Source organism: Gymnoscopelus braueri, assembly GCF_963280865.1.
Source record: "Gymnoscopelus braueri genome assembly, chromosome: 16".
NCBI classification, from domain to species: Eukaryota; Metazoa; Chordata; class Actinopteri; order Myctophiformes; family Myctophidae; genus Gymnoscopelus; species Gymnoscopelus braueri.
Genome location: NC_137616.1, coordinates 15,656,950 through 15,681,513, shown reverse-complemented (window position 1 = coordinate 15,681,513; position 24,564 = coordinate 15,656,950). Strand labels below are relative to the sequence as shown.

Sequence of the window (24,564 nt, the reverse complement as noted above, 5' to 3'; positions counted from 1 at the left end):
CGTTTCATGCACATGCCCGCACCCCGCGGGCGTCTAGAGCTGGATTGTGGTCAGCTTTTTTTCCATGCTATGCGTGTGTTTGTGTCTGCAACACCGCGATCCTGCTTATCCAAGCGAGAATGCCCGTATCAATCGCCCCCCCGTCTGAAACGGCCTTAAGTGTTTAAACACTGGTAGTTGACCAAATAACTGCAATGTCTCTGGTTGGATTCCAGCTGGTTACCTTTTTTCTCTTTTGGTCTTGACTTTCTCTACATTGTACATTATTATCTAAATAAAGCAAAGAATTGTCTAAAATTATCCTTGGTTAACCAAATCGATACTGTTTAGCAGCTGGCCAGTAGCTAAAATGTCTGCAGTGTGGTACAGTAACATTTTCAAGGTACATTCTGGCCAAATTCATACTGAACCTCATTTTCCTCTCTTTTTCGACCATCTCTGACCAAATTCGAATCACAGTTTTCACTTCAGAATGCTGACAATCTTAGCGCAAAACAAATGAGTTAAGTCTATCATTGCATAAGCAATGAAGCTGCAAACCTTACCCTTGCATCAAAACTAAAGCAAGACATGTATTGAAATATTATAGATATTGACGCTGTCGGGCAAAAATCTTGTCCAATGTACCATTACTTTTCAGGAAATGGAAAAAATAACCTTTGACTAATGTAGTCATTAATAGTCAAAAGCTCTTGTTAATATTTTTCTTTGGTTAAATATTCATAAAACCCAGACAGAATTAACAACCTTTCAACCTGGCGGCCCTATTTAAAAAAAAAAAAATCAAACTTTTTCAAAACTTTTCAGAAATAGCAAAAATAGCCAATCTACATCCTCACTGCATGACGCAAATACTCATACGATGAAGTATAATATTGATTTACAAAAAAACAAAAAGTACAAATATGGAGAATATGGTTTTTGCCCAGCAGTGACGCTATATAGAGCATCGCAGTTCCCGCCCCTTCCGGGTTCCACCGCAAAATACTCAATGCATTTTTCCCATTGACATTTCCAAAAATATTTATATCAATTAATTTAAGCCTAGAATCAAGCCATCCAGGGTCCTGGTGAATCATGACCATAAAACGTTTGATTCTGTGATTTTTCTTTTTTTTGAAAACGGCAAAACAAAGGGTATTTATTAAATATAGTATATCATATAATTAAATATAAAATAAAAAAAAAAACAGAAAAAAACGTTTTATGGTCATGATTCACCAGGACCCTGGATGGCTTGATTCTAGGCTTAAAGGGTCTACACCATGAAAATCACTTTTTTCTTGTTTTTTTTTTGGTATTTTTTGGGGTCCCCAGTGTCTCTTATACCCAAAAAAATGTTTTTTTTTAAATTCAGTAATTCCTTATTTCATGGATTTCCAGAATGGGCGTGTCTGAACAGGCGATCTCAGAATGGAAATGTTTATGATGTCATAAACATTAATGATGGCAAACCCAATGTTAAATGAAGTGCCCGAATTGCTCCGAAACTTTTTCTACCCCCCCTAAGTGGGGGTCTACGAACAAATACTTCGGGCTCGGATTTTGGCTCCGCCCCCCGGAAGTGGGTGAAACAGGCACCTCAAACACTTGGTGGAATTGTTCAAAAATGTTCAAAGTGTTTTTTTTTCGATTTTGTATTTTTCTTAGATGCTTCTTTTTATGCAGAATTTTCCATTTTTCTTTTTTTTTTAAATGTTTTTTTAATATTTCTTTTTATTAACAGACAGAATTGCTCAGTAGCCCCCCCTGCACAAGAGGACGTTTTGGTATTGCAGCTGAAAGTGCTGTATAAGCCAGAGACAATTGACTTGGGATGAGTATATCTGAGTGATGATTTAGGCTCAAACCTTTTGAAAAAGGTTTGAGGGACATACACCATATGATATTAAATATTTTATATAATTTTTTTAAATTCATGGTGTAGCTCAGGGGTGCCCATTACGTCGATCGCGATCGACCAGTAGACCGCAGAGGCTGTGCAGGTAGACCACCTGCAATGCCCCTGGAAAAAAGGCTCTAGGTGGCGCTGTGGCAGAAAATGGTGGCGCGGCACTAAATGGGGGGGGTGCCAGGAAAAATATTGAAACAGTCCTAATGCCTTAAGGTCCTTACACACCGGGGCGATTTTTTTCATGCGAATAATAAGTTTTTTTTTTAAACCTTATAAAGTCAATGCAAGCTTCCAAACCAGTTTCGCGGAGCGAAAAAAGCGTCTTTTAATTATTCGGAACGAGTCCGAATTTTGCGTAGGCCTATATTCGCATATTCGCCGGTGTGTAACCGCCTTTAATGTTGTTATTTAGCCCCCATAGGTAAATGTTTAAGTATTTTCATTAATGGGATAATAATTATTTGTTGGTTGGTAAATAAAATGAATGAATTACATTTTTTTTTAATAATAAATCGGTAAAACAGGCAAAAATAATAATTAAATAACCTAATCCTGACCCTAACCCTAAAACCGAAATAAAGTAACCAAAAAACGGAAAAGAAACTAACAAAAACCAACCAAAAAACAGAAAAAAGAAAAAGAAATCCACCCAAAACCACGCAAATTTCGCCCACCATGCCTACCACTCATGCATGCGCGAGTGGTAGATCACCTTGAGCTGGCAATTTCAATAGTAGAACTCAAGTTAAAAAAGTGTGGGCACCCCTGGTGTAGCTCCTTTAAATTAATTGATATAAATATTTTTGGAAATGTCAATGGGAAAAATGCATTGAGTTTTTCCTTCCGGCACCAGGAAGTGGGCGGGAACTGCGATGCTCTATACTGTACCATTGCAGAACGCGCATGAAATGAATGCAGTCCAACAACCATACAGCTGTATAATGTAGGAAAGTTTAAAGATTACATATAGGGACACTGCATTGGCAGATACTCAATTTCTGTCTCAGGTTGGTTGGGACATCCCTCTTCACAAGTACCTTGATGGAGTGCATGAAAAGGAATCCTACATAATACCGAAACTGTCCTGTTTTTGTTTTTTTTACCATTATTTGTAAAAATGTTGACATAATTTATAAAAACTTAGATACGATTTAAGTTTCTATTTGAGAACATTTAACTTGGAAGCAAATAAAAAGTAAAATGTTCCCTCTTCTCTTTGTGCATTTGAAGTGTAAAGTAAGTATACATTAAACTTCAATATATGAAAAGAACATTTAACTTTAATTTTCCAATCAACAAGTAAATATTAAATACACACAAACTGAATTATTTTTTATTTACCCACTTAAGCCCTATTCAAACATTTTAGAAAACCTTTTCACCTATAATGACATGCCCAAAATAGGGGCATAGTGATTATAAATTGGGACACATTGGCTTCATAATCAAACTATGGCCGATTATATCGGCCAGTCCGACACATCGGTCTGACTCTAGTTTACATACATTAATTCCATGTGGTCTCTTTGCTGCTTTCGCTGTGAACATCCTCTTAAGCAGCATGAAAAGTGTATCTAGTTCAGGAGCTTGTGTTTGAACGCCTGGCTTGTACATAATTCAGCATGTCGCCTACTGTATTCCTGCAGTGTAAAAAGGAACGAGGGATTGAATAAACCAGTTCCCTCTTCTCTTTTATGCGTTTGAAGTGTAAATGACTTGTGCTGTGTCTGGGAACACAGGAATAATCAGGTCCACAATGCAGATCAGTGAGATGATGATGATGCTGTGCTCTGCTTCCCTCCTCTGGTTACAGGCAGCTTGAATGGCGTTAAAGTCAGGGCAGAAACCTTGTATCTCCACATGTTTCAACTTTTTAAGTTTTTTTCTTTTCAGCTAATTGTAATGCCCTTCTTCATCACTCTTAGTAGTGAAAGTTGCAGATCTACAAGCTCAGAACGTGTCGCACGTTGTGAGCTTGTAGATCGGCTATTTTTGCCATGAAGTGGTTTAGCGTGTCTGTGGGATTTATAAATATTTCGCCAATGTAAATTCTTAACAAGACGTGTGACTAAATAATAACCATATTGGATCCATTGGAACACAGGTTCATTTTTCCATGTGCTGAAAGTAACAGTTTTGGACATACAAGGTTTTTAAACCGGCAGCAACGTCAGAAAACATGCTCTCAAGTCGACAGCGTGGGAGGACAGCAGCCGTGGCAGTCATTTCGATGTGAGAGATGCATAATGTAGCATACAAGAGGTATATATAGCACCTTTATTAGAAGGATAAACCCCTTGAGATGCATCATCTCATTTTCGAGGGGGTCCTTAAGGTAATACTGAAGGATGTCTGATGGTGGATTTTACTACCAGGGGACGTTTGATCATACTCTTGCAGAATCTATTTCAAATTCAAGAATAATATTAAATGTTTATGGCTTTTGGGGCGTCCTTAAAGAATTTCTATAATGCATTATAGATCTACTTATAATTATAATATAGTTATAATCTGCCTTATAACCGTAATTGTAATGCATGATAAAAATGTTATACACTACGATCCCTGCAAAAAAGGGTCAGTGAGTGTCCAGCAATTGAAGTATTATAATACAATACATGACCTCATACAGTAAGTCATTATATATGCTTTATAACAGTGTTCTCTAACATTTTCATATCAAGGACCCCCAAATTGACATATACTGTATTTGGCCACGGACCACCATTTGAAAAGATTTTGTGGGACCTCATAAGAAAAGATGTATCTTTTCACAACGCGTTGTGTGCTTGTATATCAGCTATTTTCTTAAAGCCAAAACATTGAATAGGACTCCAGTGTTTAAACTGTTCCGCATTTTGCTGGGGACCCACTGGAACCCTCTCAGGGACCCCTGAGGATTCCCTGGACCCGACTTTAAGAACCACTGCTTTATAATGTGCTATGGTTATTGTCATAAAGCATTATGAACATGTATGAGTGCTTAGAACTGTAATGATAAAGTGTTAAGCAGATTATAATACATTATAATGATGTTTATAATGCATTAGGCATGGGGTAAAGTATTACCGAATTGCCTGCTAACCCATTTCTCTGATTTCAGACTCCTTGAAAAACAGATCATAGTGAATCAGTGGGCCAAAGTGTACATTCCATGTATTTAAGGTACAAAGTGTGGATTTAGAAAAAAATCACACCCAGTGTGAAGAGAGTGGTGCCTTTCATGAGTTCATTTCATTAGTTACTTTTTACAGACTTTGATGACTTCAAAGTGTTTTTACTCATTATAAGTACTTTAAAATGTTTTTACTGATTTTTACGTGTTTTTACTCATTTTAACATCTTTTAAGTATTTTTACTCATTTTAAGTATTTTTAGTCATTTTAAGTATTTTTACTCAGTTTAGGAACTTTAAAGTATCTTTTCTAATATTTAAACTGATTTTTACGTGTTTTTACTCATTTTAACATCTTGTAAGTATTTTTACTCATTTTAAGTATTTTTAGTCATTTTAAGTATTTTTACTCAGTTTAGGAACTTTAAAGTGTCTTTTCTAATATTTAAGTATTTTTACTCATTTTAAGTATTTTTACTCATTGTAAGTATTTTTACTCAAAAGTGTGTGTGTGTGTGTGTGTGTGTGTGTACAATTAGTGTAACTGGTTGCATCTTTGTGTTGCAATCAGCCGCAGCTGTTGAGGCTGTGCTCAAACATACAGAGGGGTCACAGAGGGGTCGTGCTCATACGGACGGACACACAGACACACAGACACACAGACAAAGTCACTCCTTGGAGTGGCTAGCACCACTCAAAAAAAGGATACTGGAAAGCTACTGAGCAGAGGCAACTGCAAACAACTGTACTATGATATTCAGTGAGGACCATACACTCAGACACTGACATTCACTACCTCAATTTGATAGACACACACACGCACATGCGTGCACGCGAAGCGCACACGCGCGCGCACACACACACTCACACTCACACTCACACACAGTACACTGAAAAACATTTAGGCATTTAACAGATGATCTTATCCAGAGCGATTAACAAAGTACAAGGTCAAATCAAGTGCCATGAACATTTGTCAAAAGCACAGTGAAATGGTAAAGGAATTATCAGGCTGGGATATGTTACAAAGTTAACTAAAATAAAATAAATAACGTGCACATGGCTTGGACAAATGCATCATTTGTGCTTTATTATTGGAACAAAACAGAAGAAATATAGAAACATGCACCGTTGTCATAGAAACAGGGTTGCAGCGGCTTTATGGGGTGTGTGGGGCATCCAAATTTGAGGTAGAATGGGGCAGGAAAACCTCTCCATGGAATATAGAGCAAAAAATAACCAAACATCAACTGGTAAGACAAATGATTACATTTCAAAAGGATTCCATCAAGTAACAAAACAGTACATCCATCAATAGTTTCAAATTCAACTGTAGGAAGAAAACAATAAGATAATAAGTCTGACTGTCAGTGTTAAAGGACCAATTTGTTATACAACGTCCTCCCCTGTTAAACATTCATACTTCATATTCCTTCAGTTTATCTGGGCATCAAGTTGCCATTACAAACACTGCTCTGGGTGTGGTCACATTATGTCTGATTGGCAGTTGCATTTAAATGTACTGTACTGTATATACCCGTACACAGTAAAATCTTCAGTGTTGATTTATCCATTTGTACACTATCTGAGTTACAAACTGAGTTAAACTAACACTGAGGATTTTACTGTGTACTGTACACGTTTCTAGTATAATAGCAAAACTGCATTTACTTGATTGTTTTTTACGTTTTCTTGCCAACAGCTACATACAAAATATATCACTACATTTGTATAGTTATAAGTATATACTATATATATATATTTATACATTTGAATAGGGGCCTTAAATACATACAGTACACATGTTCTTACAAACTTGCAACACTCCTTGAGCTGTAGTCATCTCCAAGAACTTAAATTCTGTGCTCACAACTTGCTTGTTCCGCCACTGCTGTGACGGAAACAGCAGGTGTCCAACGGCTATCGTCCGACGGCTAGTGTCCAACGGCTAGCGTCCGACGGCTAGTGTCCAACGGCTAGCGTCCGAGGGCTAGTGTCCAGCGGCTAGCGTCCGAGGGCTAGTGTCCAGCGGCTAGCGTCTGCTGCCATACAATCTAAGCCTTAGTATGCTCAGCAATAAATACATGCTCATGATACTCTATATTACTGTGATTGTAATTCCTGGCACCTGTGTACTACTCAAACCATTTCATAATGATGCTATTAGAAGTTGTAGCTGTAATTACCGGGGGCTTTCAACCCCCCCATGAAAGAACATACCTGGTTGCCAAGTCTCTTAGTTCAGAAGTGTCCCGTATAGCTGGGCCTTGGTCAGACTGTCCTTCCTGGATAGACCAAGGGAGCCAAACATCTGTTGGTTGTAGGGCGGAGGAGGGGGGGGTGGTGGTGGTGGAGGTGGTGGTGGTGGTGGTTGCGGGGGCAGGCTGTGCATCTCAGCTTGGTAGTGCTGTAGGTCTGCGGCCATCTCCAGGGCCCTCTCGTTCAGGGACTCGCTGGAGCTGTCGGGGCTGCCGTCCATGTACTCCTTGCCCTGGCACCCTGCTGCCACGTCACCCTCCCTGTCCTTAGAGCTCCCTGAGTGGTAGAGGCTGGGCTCTGACTCCTGGCTGTCCTCCTTGGCTGCGTACAGGTGTGCCGGGCTGTGGGCCTGCCGCAGGCCAGGGCTGCATTCGGGGCTCGGAACCGAGGCCCCCCACGCCGCCGGGTCCATGACGCCCACCCCGTGGTGGTAGTAGTCGCCGGCCCCTTCCTGGAAGCTGCTGTAAAGCGGGCCGATGCGGATCTTGGCCGGTCGGACGGAGAAGTGTTGCTCTGAGCAGCTGTACGGCGAAGCCCGTCCGGGGCTGCGGTACGCCAGGGCGCTGAGGTCGTCCACGCTGAGCTGTCTCCACCGGCCGATCAGCTCCTCCTCCTCCGGGGCCAGCGTGCTGCCCCGCCGACTGTCTCCGTAAGCGACACTGGGGGAAGAGGATGGAGGAAGAGGCTCATAAGGCTCACTGAAGCAGGACGACATGGTGCGGCTGTAAACGGGCGAGCTGCCATTCTGGTGGTGGATGGGCTCCGACTGCTGGAAGGGGTGGGCGTTGGCGAAGCCCCTTGGACTGTCGCTCTCCCAGGACGCGTCGCTCTTCCTCTCGTAGTCCCCCGCATCCCTCCACTCCATGTAGAGGGAGTGGTGGTGTGGAGAGGATGCAGTGCTGCTGGGCGGCCCATTGCCCTTGTCCTCAGACCCCCCTCCACTGAAGCTGGAGTAGGAGCTGGAACCGGCCCCCAGGTTGGCGTGGAACTTGGCAAAGTGCTCCTGGGAGAAGCCGGGCGCGATACCCACGGAGCCCTCCTCCGGGTTGCTGTCGGTGGAGATCTGCGGCCCGTACAGCTGCTGCCTCAGGCCGTGGACGTCCATGCTGGTCCGGCGTTCGCGGCGGCGGTCGTCGGGGCAGTACAGGGCAGTGTCGCTGCTGTACAGGTCAGATTTGTAGGTGGCCCGCAGGGTGCCCAAGCGCTCGCCCCCAGCCATGCTATCCAGGAGGAAGCCCAGGTCTGGGGTCTGGGGGCTCGGCGAACGGGATGCCTGGCTGCTGCTGCAGGCCTCATCCGGTTTCTCAAGGACTTTGGCGATGACAGACGCGGGGACAGAGTCGGGGTAGGAGGTGTGGCAGAGGGGCGACTCCTCCATGTGTAGCTCCATCACTCGCTGCTGAAAGTCAGCAGGCAGCTGAATGAGACAAGGACAGAGGGCAGGGAACATAAGTAAATAAATACAGCATAGATAGATACACAGTAAGTAAGTAAAACAAGAAAGAAATACAATAGACAAAGAAAAAGCGTGCTTAGGGGTTTGTGGGTGTGTGAGTGGGAGAGTTTGGATTGTTAGGTTTGGTTCATCAAACATGTCCTAAAGCCTGTAAATGTAAATGATTTAGAGAAGTAGATTGATCCGCAAACATATTGTTCCATTTAACCAAATGAACCCCAGCATTCGGTTGATAATGTATTCTCCCTTTATGTTCTGGTGCGTGCACCCCTGTACCTTGTTTTGTAACTTGTATTTTACCGTGTTTATTATATGTTATTTTGGTTTTATAGAGAGATTGTTAGCGTAGTCGGCAAAGCATGTCACACCAACATTTCATGCATGCTTGAATCTTGAAATGTATTATACTGTACACTCATGTACAGTATATTTGTATATTGAGTGATATGTCAGTTTTTGCTGTAGTGACACCATGACATGTTCCCATGCATGTACTCAATGGTGAAAAGTGATTTATATTTATATTGTGTTTATATAAAAATACGCAACAAAATCTAATGATGGCACATAACATCTGAAAAAAATAACTGTAGCAGTTTAGGATGTACAGTAGGATGTGTTGAATCTCTTTGTTTGGATAGGAGTGACATTGTGCTACTGTAGGTATTCTTAGCATTTCTCCACCGAAAAAACGGTATCTGCCTCTCCATAGCAACAAGTATTAATCCAACTGCAGCATATCGCCAACAGGATTCTAGTCTATTGTTGCTAATTGGCAATGGGAAGCAAGCTACTGTAATTATAGCTTTGTAGAGGCAATACTGAATATTTTCAAGTGCTCTCCTCACAAGAATGTTATTACAACGTTGCCCAAAATAAATGCCACTTAGTTACTGTCCAGCGCAACATTTTCAGCACAGCCGTTTTGTGCGAGATTTAACAGAACTGTTATGAGATATTCAAGCTCATCATTATTATGTACCCTGTCAATACCGGTTTTGCAGCAAAACCAAATGACTAATGCATCTCAGTAGGCGCTGAAGTGCCACTGCACTTATCAGAATGCAGCAGCATTGTTCATCAATAAGCTTTCGATTATCTTCTGCACACATGACATGAATGACAGACTGCTGGACATACAGTGACTCTATAGTATATATAACCCCTTGCACCCAAATGATGTTGGCAGTGATCCTGCATAGTAATCAAGCTATCTGTTTTTAAATAGGGTGTGTATGTATGTGTGTAAGGTGGGGGGGGGTCAGGCACAGGAGATTTTATGCAACGTATGCATCATGTTTGCATTGATATTTCCATTCATCCATAAGGGCAAAGCATGGGGTATGCATTCCTTTTTTTTGTTTTTTTTTTTATAACTTTTTTTTATTTCATTTTTAAAGACAATACAGTGTTAGACAAAACAAAAAACACCACGAAAAATAACAAAATAAAATATTACAATAACCGAAAAAAGACAAACAAAAACACATTGCTAGGTTTGCTGATGCAGCTATCTTTCCAAACACCCTCCAGGGTCTAGTTCTTACATCAGCCCATCTGAGAATATGAATGGAGTCCATATTTTATCATAGATGTCCAACTTTCCTTTAATTTTGTAGTGTAAGTAATCTAGAGGTATATAACTTGATATTTCTGTCTTCCATTGGGCTAGTGTTGGGGGGGAAGGGGCTTTCCAATTTACAGCAATACATTTTTTGGCAGCGATGAATGCCAGGTTGCTCAATTTTCTTTGGTAACTGTCACCATGTTTGAAATTACCTAACAAGCAGAGGCGAGGGGAGGGCATCAGCCTAAGGTCAAGACAAGAGGACATAAAGGAACATATATCTTCCCAAAACGGGACAAGTTTGTGGCAGGACCATAACATATGTAGAAAATAACCTTTTTTTTTCTTACATCTCCAGCATAGAAAGGACATTTCTGGATGCATAGCGTTCAATTTCACTGGAGTATAATATGTTCTATGTGCGATCTTAAATTGCAAAAGTTTATGTCTCCAATTATATGATTCGGAATGTATGCTTGACCATATCTGTACCCACTCTTCCTCACTGATGCCCTCTCTCACATCTGTCTCCCATTTTGTTTTTGTAGCCAAAGTATTAGCTGGAAAAGCCTCTATCAGCCCATGGTATAATTTAGACAATAATTGTACTGGTTTTTCTGTTTGTCTCAGGATCCTCTCCATTGTAGAGGGTTCTGGTTCGTCAAGTGTATGTTGTGTGGACTGAATAAAACTTCTTATTTGTAAAAAACAAAAAAAATGTGAATTAGGTATACCAAATTTTTCTTGGATTTCTCTAAAAGAAAGCAAAATTCCATTTTTGTATAAATTTATAAAAGTTGAAATACCTTTGTCCACCAGTTGCTTAAATATACTACCATTGAAGATAAAAGGTAATGTGGGGTTTTTCCAAATGGGAGCATAGGGTGATAGAGGTCTTCTCCAGTTCAAAAACTTATGGACAGAATCCCATATATTTACAGAGTGGAGTATACACGGGTTATTTGTTATTTTCTTTAGATTTTTCATTCCACAGTACAAAGCATAATTTAAATCCAGCGGTAACATATCATGATTTTCTATTCTGACCCATGCACATGGTTCACTAAACCATTGTTTTAATGGTTTTAGTTGTGCTGCCCAATAATACAATTTCATATTTGGAACCCCGAGCCCACCCAACTCCAAAGGGAGGTACAATACATTTAAACGAACTCTAGAAACTTTACCACTCCAAATAAAAGACGAAAATAAAGATTGGATTTTCTTAAACACATATTCTGGGACCATTATAGGAAGCATTTGAAATAAGTATAATAGTCTAGGTAAGACGTTCATTTTTAGAACATTTACACGGCCTAAAATAGATATTGGAAGCGTCTGCCATCGTTTCAGGTCTGCCTCTATGGATTCAAGTATTGGGACATAATTTATTTTGAACAATTCTTCCAAGTTATCTATAATCTTTACCCCCAAATACTTTATATGGTTCTGAGTCCATTTCCACTGAAACCGGTTCTGTAAGGAACTACTATCAAAATTGGAAATGGGCATTATTTCCGTCTTTTCCCAGTTGACTTTGAAGCCAGATACTATTCCATAATTTTCTAACAATTCTAATAAAGCTGGTAATGATTGTTCTGGTTTCGATATATATAATAGGATATCATCTGCGTATGAAGACATGACGTGGTATTCTGCTCCAATACCTATTCCTACTATCCTGTTGTGAGACCTGATCTTAATTGCTAATGGTTCGACAGCGAGCGCATATAGGTAGCCCGAAATCGGACACCCTTGTCTTGTTCCTCTTCCTAGATAGAATGGTTCAGAAATCTGACTGTTGGTCTTTACAGATGCCTTCGGTGACTGATAAAGTAATTTAATCCAAGATATAAAAACTGGGCCAAAATTAAAATATTTTAATACCTCCACTAAGTATCTCCACTCTACTCTATCATACGCTTTTTCTGCGTCTATCGATACTACCACCATGGGGGATTTATCCGTACGAGTATGAGATATCACGTTACAAAATCTTCGAATATTATCTGATGAAAATCGACCTCTCATAAAACCTGTCTGATCCGGATGGATAAGACTTTGTATGACTGTCTCCAGACGTATAGCCAACATCATAGTGATTATCTTATAGTCAACATTTAGTAATGACACAGGTCTCATAGATGAACAAAGGAGTGGATCTTTATCCTTTTTTTTAAAAAGAGTAATAATAGCTAGTTTCAGAGACTCAGGTAATTCGTTTTTTTTTAACGCTGTTTCTATCATATTCAAGAGTGGATTCAAGATCTTTGTCTGAAAGCATCTGTAAAACTCAACAGGCAAACCGTCACTTCCGGGAGATTTTCCATTTTTCAATTTATCAATTGCTTTTGTAATCTCAACCTGAGAAATATTTTTATCTAATTCTGTCTTTTCTATATGTATGCATTCCTTAACCAGACTTGGACACTTGCCATGTGGATGAGGCAGAAGGCCCGGGGGGCTGATCCAGCGGAAATCAGCGCCAACAAACCCTGGCACAAACATTCTCATCAATACCTGCGTGCATTTTGCTCCACGTGCAACAATCACAGGACAACATGGCTGGTCTGTGGTCCACTAAGTAACCCAGGGGTTCCCAAACTTTTCCATGCCAAGGACCCCGAAATACGCCTCTGATTGCAACTGCCATATTATGAAATAGCTATATTAAAAAAAATGCTATTTGTGAACATTTGGAAGATGACATGTTCAAATATTGAATAGATCTTTTTATATAGTGTACAGGTATGCCTGAATATATGTTTTTATGATTATTTTTGGCCCCACTTTGAAAACCTGTACGCTAACCAATCTGTCTTTTCCTCCCATATGCCTCCCTTTCACACCCTACTATTAAGTACATCCTGCGGTAGTACATGCTTTATCACTGTCAAACAATTACCTGATTACTAATCCATCAGCAGCGTAATTACTCTCTGACACGGGCTGCATGGGGAGCAGTGCCAGGTGCACCACTACACTAACTACACAGCACCTACTTGGTTCATAACCCTGTCTCCTTGATGTGCTGATGGGCGTCAACAGGGAATTCAATGTTCTTTTGCAATCCAGGCCCACCTCTCAGTCTAAGCTCCAGCCAGGCAGCTTTTATAGGGCTCAAACTGAAGTACTTTTTTGATTGTTTTGTTTTATTTGCTCCATCAAAAGTCTCAGTAAACACCTTCCCTGTTAAATATTCACTAACGACTGGAGCTCTGCTTTGATTAATTAAGGTTTTAGTACTACACTGCCTGGCTGAAACCACTGTGAAGAAGTGTACAGAAAAACATATTCATCATCTGAGGAAGTCATTATGTTGTATGTCTCTGGATGTAAATCGTCTTAAAACAAGTAAAATAACGTAATACTCCCTGGGGCGAGATCATTTCACTTGCTTTCCCTGCGGTTTCACTTGTTTCAGGGAATTTTATAATGGTGCTGTATATAATAACATCATAGATCACCCTGCCGGTTTTAAGATAATTTCAGTTGATTCAAGAACAAGTCGAGTTTCATTGGAATCAACTTAGGTGCCTCATATCATGTATGTATATTATAATTTATGTACAGTATGTAGGCATGCTTGTTTTTCCATTTCTTTAACCATGTCACTATGCATATGAAACTGTGATTTTGGTCTGCTGCTATTTTTATATACGCTGGATATGTTTTCCAAGCATGTCTGCCTACGGCAATGTAATTTATCCGTTGCTATTTTTTAATCATGCACCTTATATATTAGACTTTGTATATTTGATTTGACTGTGCCTTCCTGTTATTTGACTTGTTCTGTGTTCCTTTCTTCTCTATTCTCTCTTTCCCTAATCCCTGTTCTAACAACAAAGAACAAAAAAATCACCCACTCTTTTACACCTTGGTGTGATGTACAACAAATATAATTCAGATTCTTCTGATTCATGGAGGATAATCTAAAGCTGCAATCCGGAACGTATTACATACTGTACTGTACGTACAATATAACTAGCACATCTGCAGTGGTTTGAGGTGGTCTCCCTACTCCTCCATTGAGAAATGTAGACCCCCTTACTGGTTGACAAGTAGTATTGCCTGAGGCTCTTAAGCACAATATCTCCCCATGTCTTACGTACTGCAGCTTTAATCACTTAAGCCCTATATAATTCAATACATGACAAATACAATTTTTTGAAAATCTGGAAAACCTAAAAAAATTGCCCAAATTAGGGATGCCAGAGTTAATTGTGGTTAAACAATTTTTATTAAAAGTACGATTTTAAGACTGAGTATTAGATATTATTGCTGTGTGTGTGTGTGTGTGTGTGTGTGTGTGTGTGTGTGTGTGTGTGTGTGTGTGTGTGTGTGTGTGTGTGTGTGTGTGTGTGTGTGTGTGTGTGTGTGTGTGTGTGTTGAGGGCTTGACCTCAGACAGCTGGGTCCTGTAGAATGACTTGTTGCCCTGAAGAAGCTGGGCTGCCAGGTTGCAGTCCTTCCTGTACAGATCCTATGGAGACACAGCCAGCAACAGGTCAGAGCTGAGCATCAAACCTGAGAGAGGCTAATGTCACGACTGTAAAAGATGCTACAAGACATGTTGTTAGCTTGTAGATTGGCTATTTTTGACAACTGTTCGCCAATTACAGTTATGTGGTTAAAGGTACAGTAGGGTAAGTGATTTTCTTTGGTTAAAATTTGTGTTAAATAGCTCTATTCTCTGATAGTACTCTACTTGCTATAGACTAGAGAGTGTTTGTTCAGTACCAGGACTCTGTCTCTCCAGCTCTTTATTAAACAGAAAATGCATTTTCAGGTCGGGATACCAATTTTATCCAATCAGGATAGAGAACTCAGGATACAGATTAAACAAGTGACATTGGAAGTGATGACACAAATAAATGAGCAGACAAAACTGGAACATTATAAAAATGAAGCTGATAAATGGGTACTCTCTCCTGATTGGCTGACATTTTGTCACCTAACTGAAAATGTATTTTCTGTTTATTAAAGAGCTGGAGAGACGGGGAGACTCCTGTTACAACAAACACTATATAGCAATGATTACTATCACAATATAGTGCTTTAACCTTTAAAACTAGTAGATCTACAAGCTCACAACACATTCGTCGTGTGACGCATTGTGAGCTGTCACGCTATCATGCTATTTTCTAGTGACACCGCAGTATAAGTGGTTAAATGTCTTGTTCAGGGACACTGGCATGAAGCCTGGAGGAGCCAAGTATAGAACCGGTGACCTTCTGAACACCTGACGGAGTTCTGTCTCCTGAGCCTCGTTCGCCCAGAAGGAAAGGAACACAGTGATTAGTGAGATCAGGGAAAAGCTCAAAGTGTTCACGGAAGCCACTCACATTGTCCTCCTGTAGTTTCTCGATGGTGAGCTTTGCCTCCATCAGATGGTTGTTGAGAACTATGATCTCTCTGCTCAGAGCTCGCTTCTCGTCATCATGGTGCTGGGACTGAGGACAACAATGGTGAATAATTAAGAAACGTAAAAAAAAGAAAAATGGAGAAAAGAAGACACCCAAAAACGTACTTATACAGAGTAGGACTTATCCATCCTACCATCGGAGACATTGGAAATAGCAAGAACAAACTATTTCAAGCCATATAAATGTATAGCCATATTTATGTATATGGATATGACAGTATATGAGTCTGATGTACGCTCAGACTGAGACCTGAGGTAATTTAAAACCTCGAAAGCTGGATGGTAAAAACTAATAATTCTAGGGATCTGATGAACTCTATGTGTGCAGCACTTTACTCTTTACAGTTTATTGTACCTCCAGCATTTGCGGCAGAGTTCAGCTGGGGTGAGCGTTTGTGACATACCGACAGTATTATCGGCGAGTTCATCTGTAATATAATCAAATGCTATGCAGGTCACGAGGGACTGAGGGGTTAGACGAGGTTGTGGTGCCTCCGTAGGTAAGTGTCTTCATGATTAAGCTGACACAGGAATATGTGAGATGAATCAGTACCTAATGAGGATGCTGAGATTGCTTCGCAAGAAAGAGTCGCTAACTACATGAACCCTAGCTAACGTCCCTATTCTGGGCATGTAATAATAGGTGAACATTCTGCAAAGTAGCAGGTCTACAAGCATAGAGGAAAAAAAGAAGGGGCCCAAGTATAGACCCCTTTCGGGACCCAGGGGTATAATTAAGGTCTAAAAATAGAATGGACAAACAAACAAAAGAACCACGCAACACACCGATAACAATTCATCTTTCTTTCACAAACAAGGGCGGGTGACCTCAGGTTACGGACAATCTGCGCTGATATCTTCATCTCAGGATGACAACTGCGACGTGATCATTATCTTGTGCTTTAAAAAACCGAGTCGAGCCGGTGAATACATTCAGCCGCCTATTCAGCACCAGAGACACATGATGGTCATAGAAAGCTGGTTAATTGGATCTTTTCTGCCGTGGGGGGGAGGGAGTGGTGGTTGACAAACGGAGTGAGCTGGAGGAACAATGGCCTTGCTATCACTCCACCACGGGAAGGAGGACAGCCAATCTTAATAAGCCGTAATTAATGTCAGTGGTACCAACAGCGGGGGCATTCATATTGAAATCAGCTCTCGTAGGCCTCTAAACATCACAGCTCGCTCATGGATGTGCTTTCCCTTCCGCCCTGTGTGTACAGAGACACACACACACATACACACAAACACACACACACACACAGTTGAGTTCTTCTCGCAGATACACACATGCTTGACCAAAGTCATTCACTCAGTGTTATTTTGGGTTCAATTTGACATTCTCAGAGTTGAATTTATAGTTCAATTGGCACTGAGGATTTTACAATGCATATACTGTAGCTCAACAGTCACTTACATTTCGGTGTATCTTTTCCTCCAGATCTTGGTTGATCCTCTGCAGTGCAGAATACCCGCTTTGTATTCTAAGGCATACAGAACACAACGTTACGTATTATACCACTCTGTGTGGATACACCAATAACGGAGGACTTCCCAACACAGAAAATACACATTCATCGTGTTAACCACTTAAGCCCTAAATACAAATAGCAAAAATAGCCAATCTACACAGAGATTGTCGATTTGCAATTTTCGCTGTTTTACTACACTGCACTACAACTACACTGCTCCTCTGACTTAGTGAGAGCTAAACAGGGGGAACATTCACCCCTTCTCCACCAGAATCGTACAGCTTTTTGTTCATAAAGCTATCGCAACATTTTTCCATTTTACTTCCAACTTAGTCGTTGTGCCAATTCCCCTATGTGTATCCCTGTCACTGCCAGCCCCTGCTGTTGGTCTTGGGGAAGGTGTAGAGTAGACAACCCCATGTCTCCTCTGATACACATGGGTCTCCCGCTGCTTCTTTTCACCTGACACTGGAGTTTCACCGGGAGGGTGCAACTTATGCAGAGGAATAAGCTATGCTTCCCAGTTCCAATCCCTGCTGAACAGGCGCCCTGACCCAAAATGTAGGCGTCACTAGTGCAGTGACGGGGAGCACCTCCCCTACTGACTTCCAATCCGCAAACACAGGCAATTGTGGGAGTGCCCAGTCAAGCTGGCACCATGGAGGAATCGAACCCCCAGTCGCACTTGATGGTGGGCAGGAACTATGCTACTGTGCCATCTGGACGCCCATAAAGCTGTCAAAGCTTGCCCAGCAGTAGTGTTCAAGTGATGTTGAACTTTGGTAGAACCCTGGGTTGTGTGCAGTTACCTGGGAATGATAGAAGTCTGAATATTGTCAGTCACCTTCATCTGTTGCTTCTGTGCTCTGGGAACCATAGGTAGCCATTCCATTCACTCTCACTGCATGGCGAAACAGGTCTCAAAATAGCACTTTTAGCACATAGACAAACACAAAAATTTAAAAACTATATATTCTTTATTATTTGTATTTGTTTATTTTGGGGGAAAGTGAAATGGCTATATTCATATCACTTTACCCTTGATGTAAATTCTCTCCTGCCACATCAATTGATAGCTTACCAATATCGGTGTAACATGAGCAGCAACAACAGTTTGATTCGTATTAGTTTACATAATAAGAGTGTGATTTTCAGATGTGTTTGATTTTTATGTAATGAGAGAAAATGGAATGACTATTTCCAGTTTCTCACTCACAGAGCACAGAAACTCCATTTTATGTCCCGGCCAAAGACTCTCTTTTATTCGCTAGCCTTTGAATCCCCCTGATTTTGCAGACCTGTATTGTTTGTTTTGACTTATGATTGTTTTTTGTATTTGTATTGTTTCTATTGCTTATTGTTTATTTGTGAATTTGAGCTGTAATAGGCTAACCCTATGTCCTCACAACTAACCCTAACCCGGTACAGACATGGGTTTGGTCTGTTGTACATTACAACCGGGCGTTGTGAAAATAGCAAAAATAGCAGCTCTACAAGCTCACAACATGTCGCAATGCGATGCATTACAACCCAAGGTTCAACCAAAGTTCCACATTGCTTTAACCACATGAACACTAGCGTTAGCGTCCCTATTCTGGGCATGTCATAATAGGCGAAAATAGATAAACATTTCACAGAACAAGAATGTTGTGAACTTGTAGATGAGATAATTTAGCTATTTGACGAATAACAAAGTGTATAGGTAAGTGGTCAAACTTTTTGTCCTGTGTGCACTTGGTTATCCATAGTGCCCTGGCTTGCGTGTCACCAGTGTTAGCTGATTTGTTGGGTGAGTGTTAGTTGTCGAGGGTCAAGCCACTCCACTGTACCTGCGCAGTTTGTCAGTGAACTTGTCCAGCTCCTCCTGGGCACGGCGAAGCTCCGTCTCCAGGTACTGACGTGTGGACGCAAACTCGCTCTCCAGCAACTCCAGCTTGTGCGTGGTGTAGGACAGACGCTTCCGCAAGTCCTCTTTGTGCTCATGCAGTGAGCTGCACGTACATGCATGCACACACGCACGTACGCGCACGCACACGCACACGCACACACACACACACACACACACACACACACACACACAGAGGATGATTACCTTGTATGCAAGAGCCACAAATCTTTTTGATAATCATGCAGAAGCAATGAGGACGTCATATGAGGGTGATGATCAAGGAAAAGAAGGTGTGACCAAAATGCTTTAGGTGAAGAAAATATAAAACACAGGACCCTAATGATGAATTCAGGCAGGGTTGGGTATGTAATTTACAGCACGGCAAAGTCTTTTTCTGCAATAAAGCCTTTTACCCCATCACAGAGGCCCGATCGTCAACGAGATCCGTCCTGCTGACACCCGCAGGCATGACTTAATCTGTGATGAAATATGAGCCCAATAAACTCTAATCCATCACGGGAATAGACTCCGAAGGCTCAGAATCACGGGGGCAGCGACACCCTGGCGTGTAATTCAACGAGACGGCTATTTATGGAGCGGCCTGCATTACCTGTGCCCCCAGATCTAATAAAAGGGCAAGTGTGGGCGGCGAAAAGGAAGGAAATGTCTGTTGGCCGTGATGGATCTGCGTGTCCGCGGGGCCGGTTAATGGAGTCCGTATTGACGGACAGACAGAGGAAGGAGGGTAATGGCTCTATCTGTGGCCGGAAAACAGATAGCGGGGAAGAGCAGGATGGAGATGTGATCATGTCGCTCTCTACTCTCCCTCCATCCCCTCCCTTCCCATTGTTAATTATCAATTTTCCTTTTTAACAACATCGTGTGTGTGTGTGTGTGTGTCGGGGGGGGGGGGGGGGGGGGGGGGTGAGAGGGGGGTGGCAGAGAAGAGACAAAAACCAGGGCAAAGCCTCAGAGCGCTTTAATCACTTAATACCCTATTTTATACTTTCGGATATTCGAAAATAGCTCTGAGCTTGTAGACTGGCTAGTTTCGAAAGATTTTGATCACAGGATTTAGAAAAATCGTGGACACTTCGTGGACACTTCCACACATGCCTGTGTGGATGTGTCATCCAGGTTTTTCCGTGTCGAATGATTTGCATCCTGTGGCCTACTCTTTCTCTTGCAGGCCTAATCGGGGCAATTCAGTGACTCGTTATTGGACCTTATATTTGTAGCATAACCTAACCATTAAATGAATAACTAATTGTAGCAATGCACCGCTTTGGTGATTAATTTGGACAGTCATAGCAACAAAGCCTCATATAATTAAACAGATTCACAGACAAGACAGCCAGTACCCTAAATTGAACACTGAATAAGGCCTTGCTTATACTCAATTCCAAAATAAGGGGATAATGCCATTATGTAAATTTTAATCACTTTTTTCCCTACACAAAAGCCACGAGGAGCTGCAAAACCAGCAACTTATATCGACGGCTAAAACGGTGTCGATGCAGGAATAACACCTGACAAGTTCATGTTTCAACGAACATTATTAACCACACAAATCAAAGTGTCCCTATTCTGAGCACGTCATAATAGGCGAACATTCAGGGAAAACAGGCGGGGGAAAAATAGGCAGGTTACAAGCTTGTAGATTGTTTCTATTTGACAAACAATAAAGTATAGGGTTTAAGTGTTTATTGAGTGACAGAGGATGAGTTTAAAATACGACAAGGGATGGGGAGAAAAACAAGAAAAGAAATAGTGCTCTCCTTGCTGCTGAGTCACACATAATGAGCACTTTCATTCCAGCACTGATGAGAGGAGATGAAGAGGGTGGATGACTTGTTTGGTGGAGTGTTCTGGGGTCTGAGGCTGCCCCCAGCGCCACTCGAGGATGGAGGGGACGGACTAATGGACGAACGGATGGCTGGACGGATGGAGGTGACTGCTCCGGAGGATATTCTCCCTTACCTCTTTTTCTGGTGCTTGCCGCCATTTCTGGGAACTTTCAAGGCGGTTTTGCCAATATATATCTTTTTCATGGTGTGTCTGTGTTGGCCGCCTCTCATGTGTTTGTAATAATTGTTCGCCACGAGGAGCCGACACGCGTGTTAAGTTTATCCAGTAGGGGGTTGGGGCAGAGGAGCGGGTCGGCTAAGTTTGGCCTGCCAAGAGAATGAGCTCTGTGCCTGTGTTGACCCTGTCAAACAGAGCAGACAGACAGGTTGGGGACAGTTAGGATGAACAAACCTGGATGGCAATTTCTCTCCTCCCGCTCGCACAAACACTTATAACCCTTACAGACCGAACCCATTCATGTATGTGTTCTCACTAATGGATATATCTGCCCAGTCCAAATGACAACCGTTTGACAGGGCTAATAACACTTTCCCCTGCAAGAGCCACTTATTCGTGCAAATATCAATTCCATTCCATCCCCGCGTCTCTATGGAGTCGGCTAGCACAGATTGCCACCGTCAACTGGCAGACAAATTGTGCGGGTGATAAGATGAGACAGCTGGCAACTGGATCAAAGCTCCACTAGCCTTCTGATCTGAACCCTGGACGGGCAAATCAGAGGGACAGTGTGTGCACGGCACCAAGGGGTCAATGACGTGCAGCTGGGCCACGGGGGCCAGGCGTTTTGCTTTGGGACATGTTACTGTTAATATAGCCATGCAGGCACACACTCGCACAGATATGCACATGCACACACCAACGGAAGCATGTCTGTGTAGAAAAGAACAGCAGCTAAACAGAAACATGAATCCACAGACAGCAGGCAAATCCGATTTGTTTCTAAAAAAAAGTAAGATCTTAAGACTGACTTTCCACGCTGTTATTTGCAAGAGATTAAATTGTATTTTCAGACAGTGTCGACCTCTGCATTCATTGGTTGCTGTGGAAATGAAGTAACGACATGGGTATGAGTAATGTTTAATTTATACTGAGTCGTACGATGGTGTTACCTGCTGAAAATGTCCGATCCTGTGCTATTTTCGGCGAGCGATACTCACACTGTCGTACGACTTACAGTGCAGTATATAAATCAGGCTTCAGTGTCCGAGCGTCCAGACTGAGACGCATCTTTAGAAACCACCAAGGAATGTGGTTCAAATTAGGCCTGTCACAATTATTACATAATCGCCGAATCACAATTATTTGAGATAATGGCAATAATCGTCATGATCGTTTCCATTATTGAAAAATTTTCATATATTTTCAAACGTTTACAAAAATAGTGGACATAGCAGATCCACAAGCTTAAAACGCATCACAATGTAACGTTTTAATCTTGTACGGCTATTTTCACTATTCATATCAATTATAAAGTTATTACATTTTGTAAGTTATTTGTCATATAGAATGTCCTGTGCACCTTTTGTTTACGAAGCCCAAAAGCCAAACTTGGAGAAATTACATTCTCATTCATGAAGTTCCAGTGTTCAACGACAGAAACGCAATTAAATTGTTAATCGCAATTATTTGAGCGACAATTAATCGTCAAGTAAAATGTCATAACAATGACAGCCTTAGTTCAAATCTGATTAACAGAAATCTGTTTCCATGTGGGTTTTTTTTTGCTGTTGAGACTTGATAAAAGTCTGGATAGCCCAAAACTGGGACTTGGGCTAGTGCCAGTCTGAACAAAGCCACTGTCATTGGGAGGTGATTTGTGCAGCTCTTTGAGGAGGCAAGGAGACGTGCACTGCTCTCCTCCAGATGGTGACAGCTCATCCCCACCACTGGAGCCTTCACTCCAGATGCTCCCTTCTGAGTCATACCCCATGCACAGTGCGTGTCGTGTGTGTGTGTGTGTGTGTGTGTGTGTGTGTGTGTGTGTGTGTGTGTGTGTGTGTGTGTGTGTGTGTGTGTGTGTGTGTGCACACGTACGTGTGTGTGTGTGTGTGTGTGTGTGTGTGTGTGTGTGTGTGTGTGTGCACGTACGTGTGTGTGTGTGTGTGTGTGTGTGTGTGTGTGTGTGTGTGTGTGTGTGTGTGTGTGTGTGTGTGTGTGTGCGTGGCTGCCTGCGTCTATGCCTGTCTATATACGTTTTCAAATGAGACCTCTATACGCAAGTGATTGTGCCAGTATGCGTGCGTAGTAAGTGTGCGTAGGTACACAAGCTGTGCATCACCTCGCTGCATGACCATACACGTCCTAGTCCCAACGGGAGAGGTACTGAGCAGACAAACATCACACCTTGCTACCGGGTGTCAGATGCACTCTCGGAGAATACACACACACACACACACACACACATACACACACACACACACACACACACAGTATATGCTCCATAAGACCAGTCATGCACTGCAGCAAACATGTAGTTTTTTTTTTTCTCCTCTGCCTGCCACCCACTCATGTGCCAAGCTGACATTTGAGAGGTACCCAGAGCAATGAGAAAAGAGGTTGGAGGAGGAGAAAGGAGAGGAGAGAAACTAGATTTACAGTGGTGGACTGGACTGTTTCACCAGAGCTAGGCTATTGCAAATAAGGCCTGGTTTCGGTACTTAGTTGCGTTCCGGTGCCTCACACCTAACACAGCAGATCTACACATTGAACTACACATTGCGCTGAAATGCGTTGTGAGCTTGTACATCTCTTATTTTCTGTGTGAGACTGAGACACGATGCGCTACCAAGTACAAATCAGGCTGAAGAAGTCATGGCAGTTACTGTGAGAGAAACACGGTGTGTGCGTTTGTGTGTGTGTGTGTGTATGTGTGTGTGTGTGTGTGTGTGTGTGTGTGTGTGTGTGTGTGTGTGTGTGTGTGTGTGTGTTCATTTGTGTTTCTGAGAGAGAGAGAGAGAGAGAGAGAGAGAGAGAGAGAGAGAGAGAGAGAGAGAGGGAGCGGGGGGGGGCAGAAAAGGGAAAGAGAGAAGAAACTAGAAAAAGTGCTCCTCGGAGCACAGGTCTCCGCCAGGTCAGGTAGGTTATTGTGGGCCAGCAATGTTCAGAATTTGCCAATCAGGATGGAATATAAAAAATCGGACGGAACCATCTTGATCACTTGACTATAGCGATAATGTGTACCGATGTGCATGATGTTTGGACAAAATATGTAGGAGTAATATAAAAAAGAAAAATCGGCCTCCTGGTGGCGCTATAATAACGCAATGTTAAAAGGGTGGCGTTTGTTCTTCAACGTAGTGCGAATGTGTGTGCAAAGTTCCACCGCAATCGTACGCTGCGTTCATGATTTGCGGCATTTTGTTCAAAACGGGCCACTCCTGCAAACTTTAGATGTCAATGTTAGCTAATCAGGATGGAATATGAAAAATCAAACAGATCCATCTTGATCACATGACTATAGAGATCATGTATACCGATTTGCGTGAAATTTGGATAAAATATGAAAGCTTAATCTCAAAATATGTGTTTTACATAAGTCGGCCTCCTGGTGGCGCTATAAAAGGCTAATGTGAAAAATGCAGGGCAGATGTTTTTCCTTGGCCTCTAGGGAGTATGCGTGC

General features: G+C 41.9%; 1 protein-coding gene across 1 annotated transcript; it reads right to left on the bottom strand.

The window, feature by feature from the left end:
• Positions 1 to 7,245: 7,245 nt before the first annotated feature.
• LOC308102671 (brain-enriched guanylate kinase-associated protein) lies at positions 7,246 to 21,153 on the bottom strand (the record flags this gene model as incomplete). Its single annotated transcript, XM_080452501.1, has 6 exons — positions 7,246 to 8,685; positions 14,693 to 14,773; positions 15,636 to 15,743; positions 17,133 to 17,199; positions 19,017 to 19,178; positions 21,056 to 21,153. The coding sequence occupies 6 exons, from the start codon at positions 21,151 to 21,153 to the stop codon at positions 7,246 to 7,248; spliced, it is 1,956 nt and encodes a 651-aa protein (XP_080308627.1).
• Between the last annotated feature and the right edge of the window lie 3,411 nt (positions 21,154 to 24,564).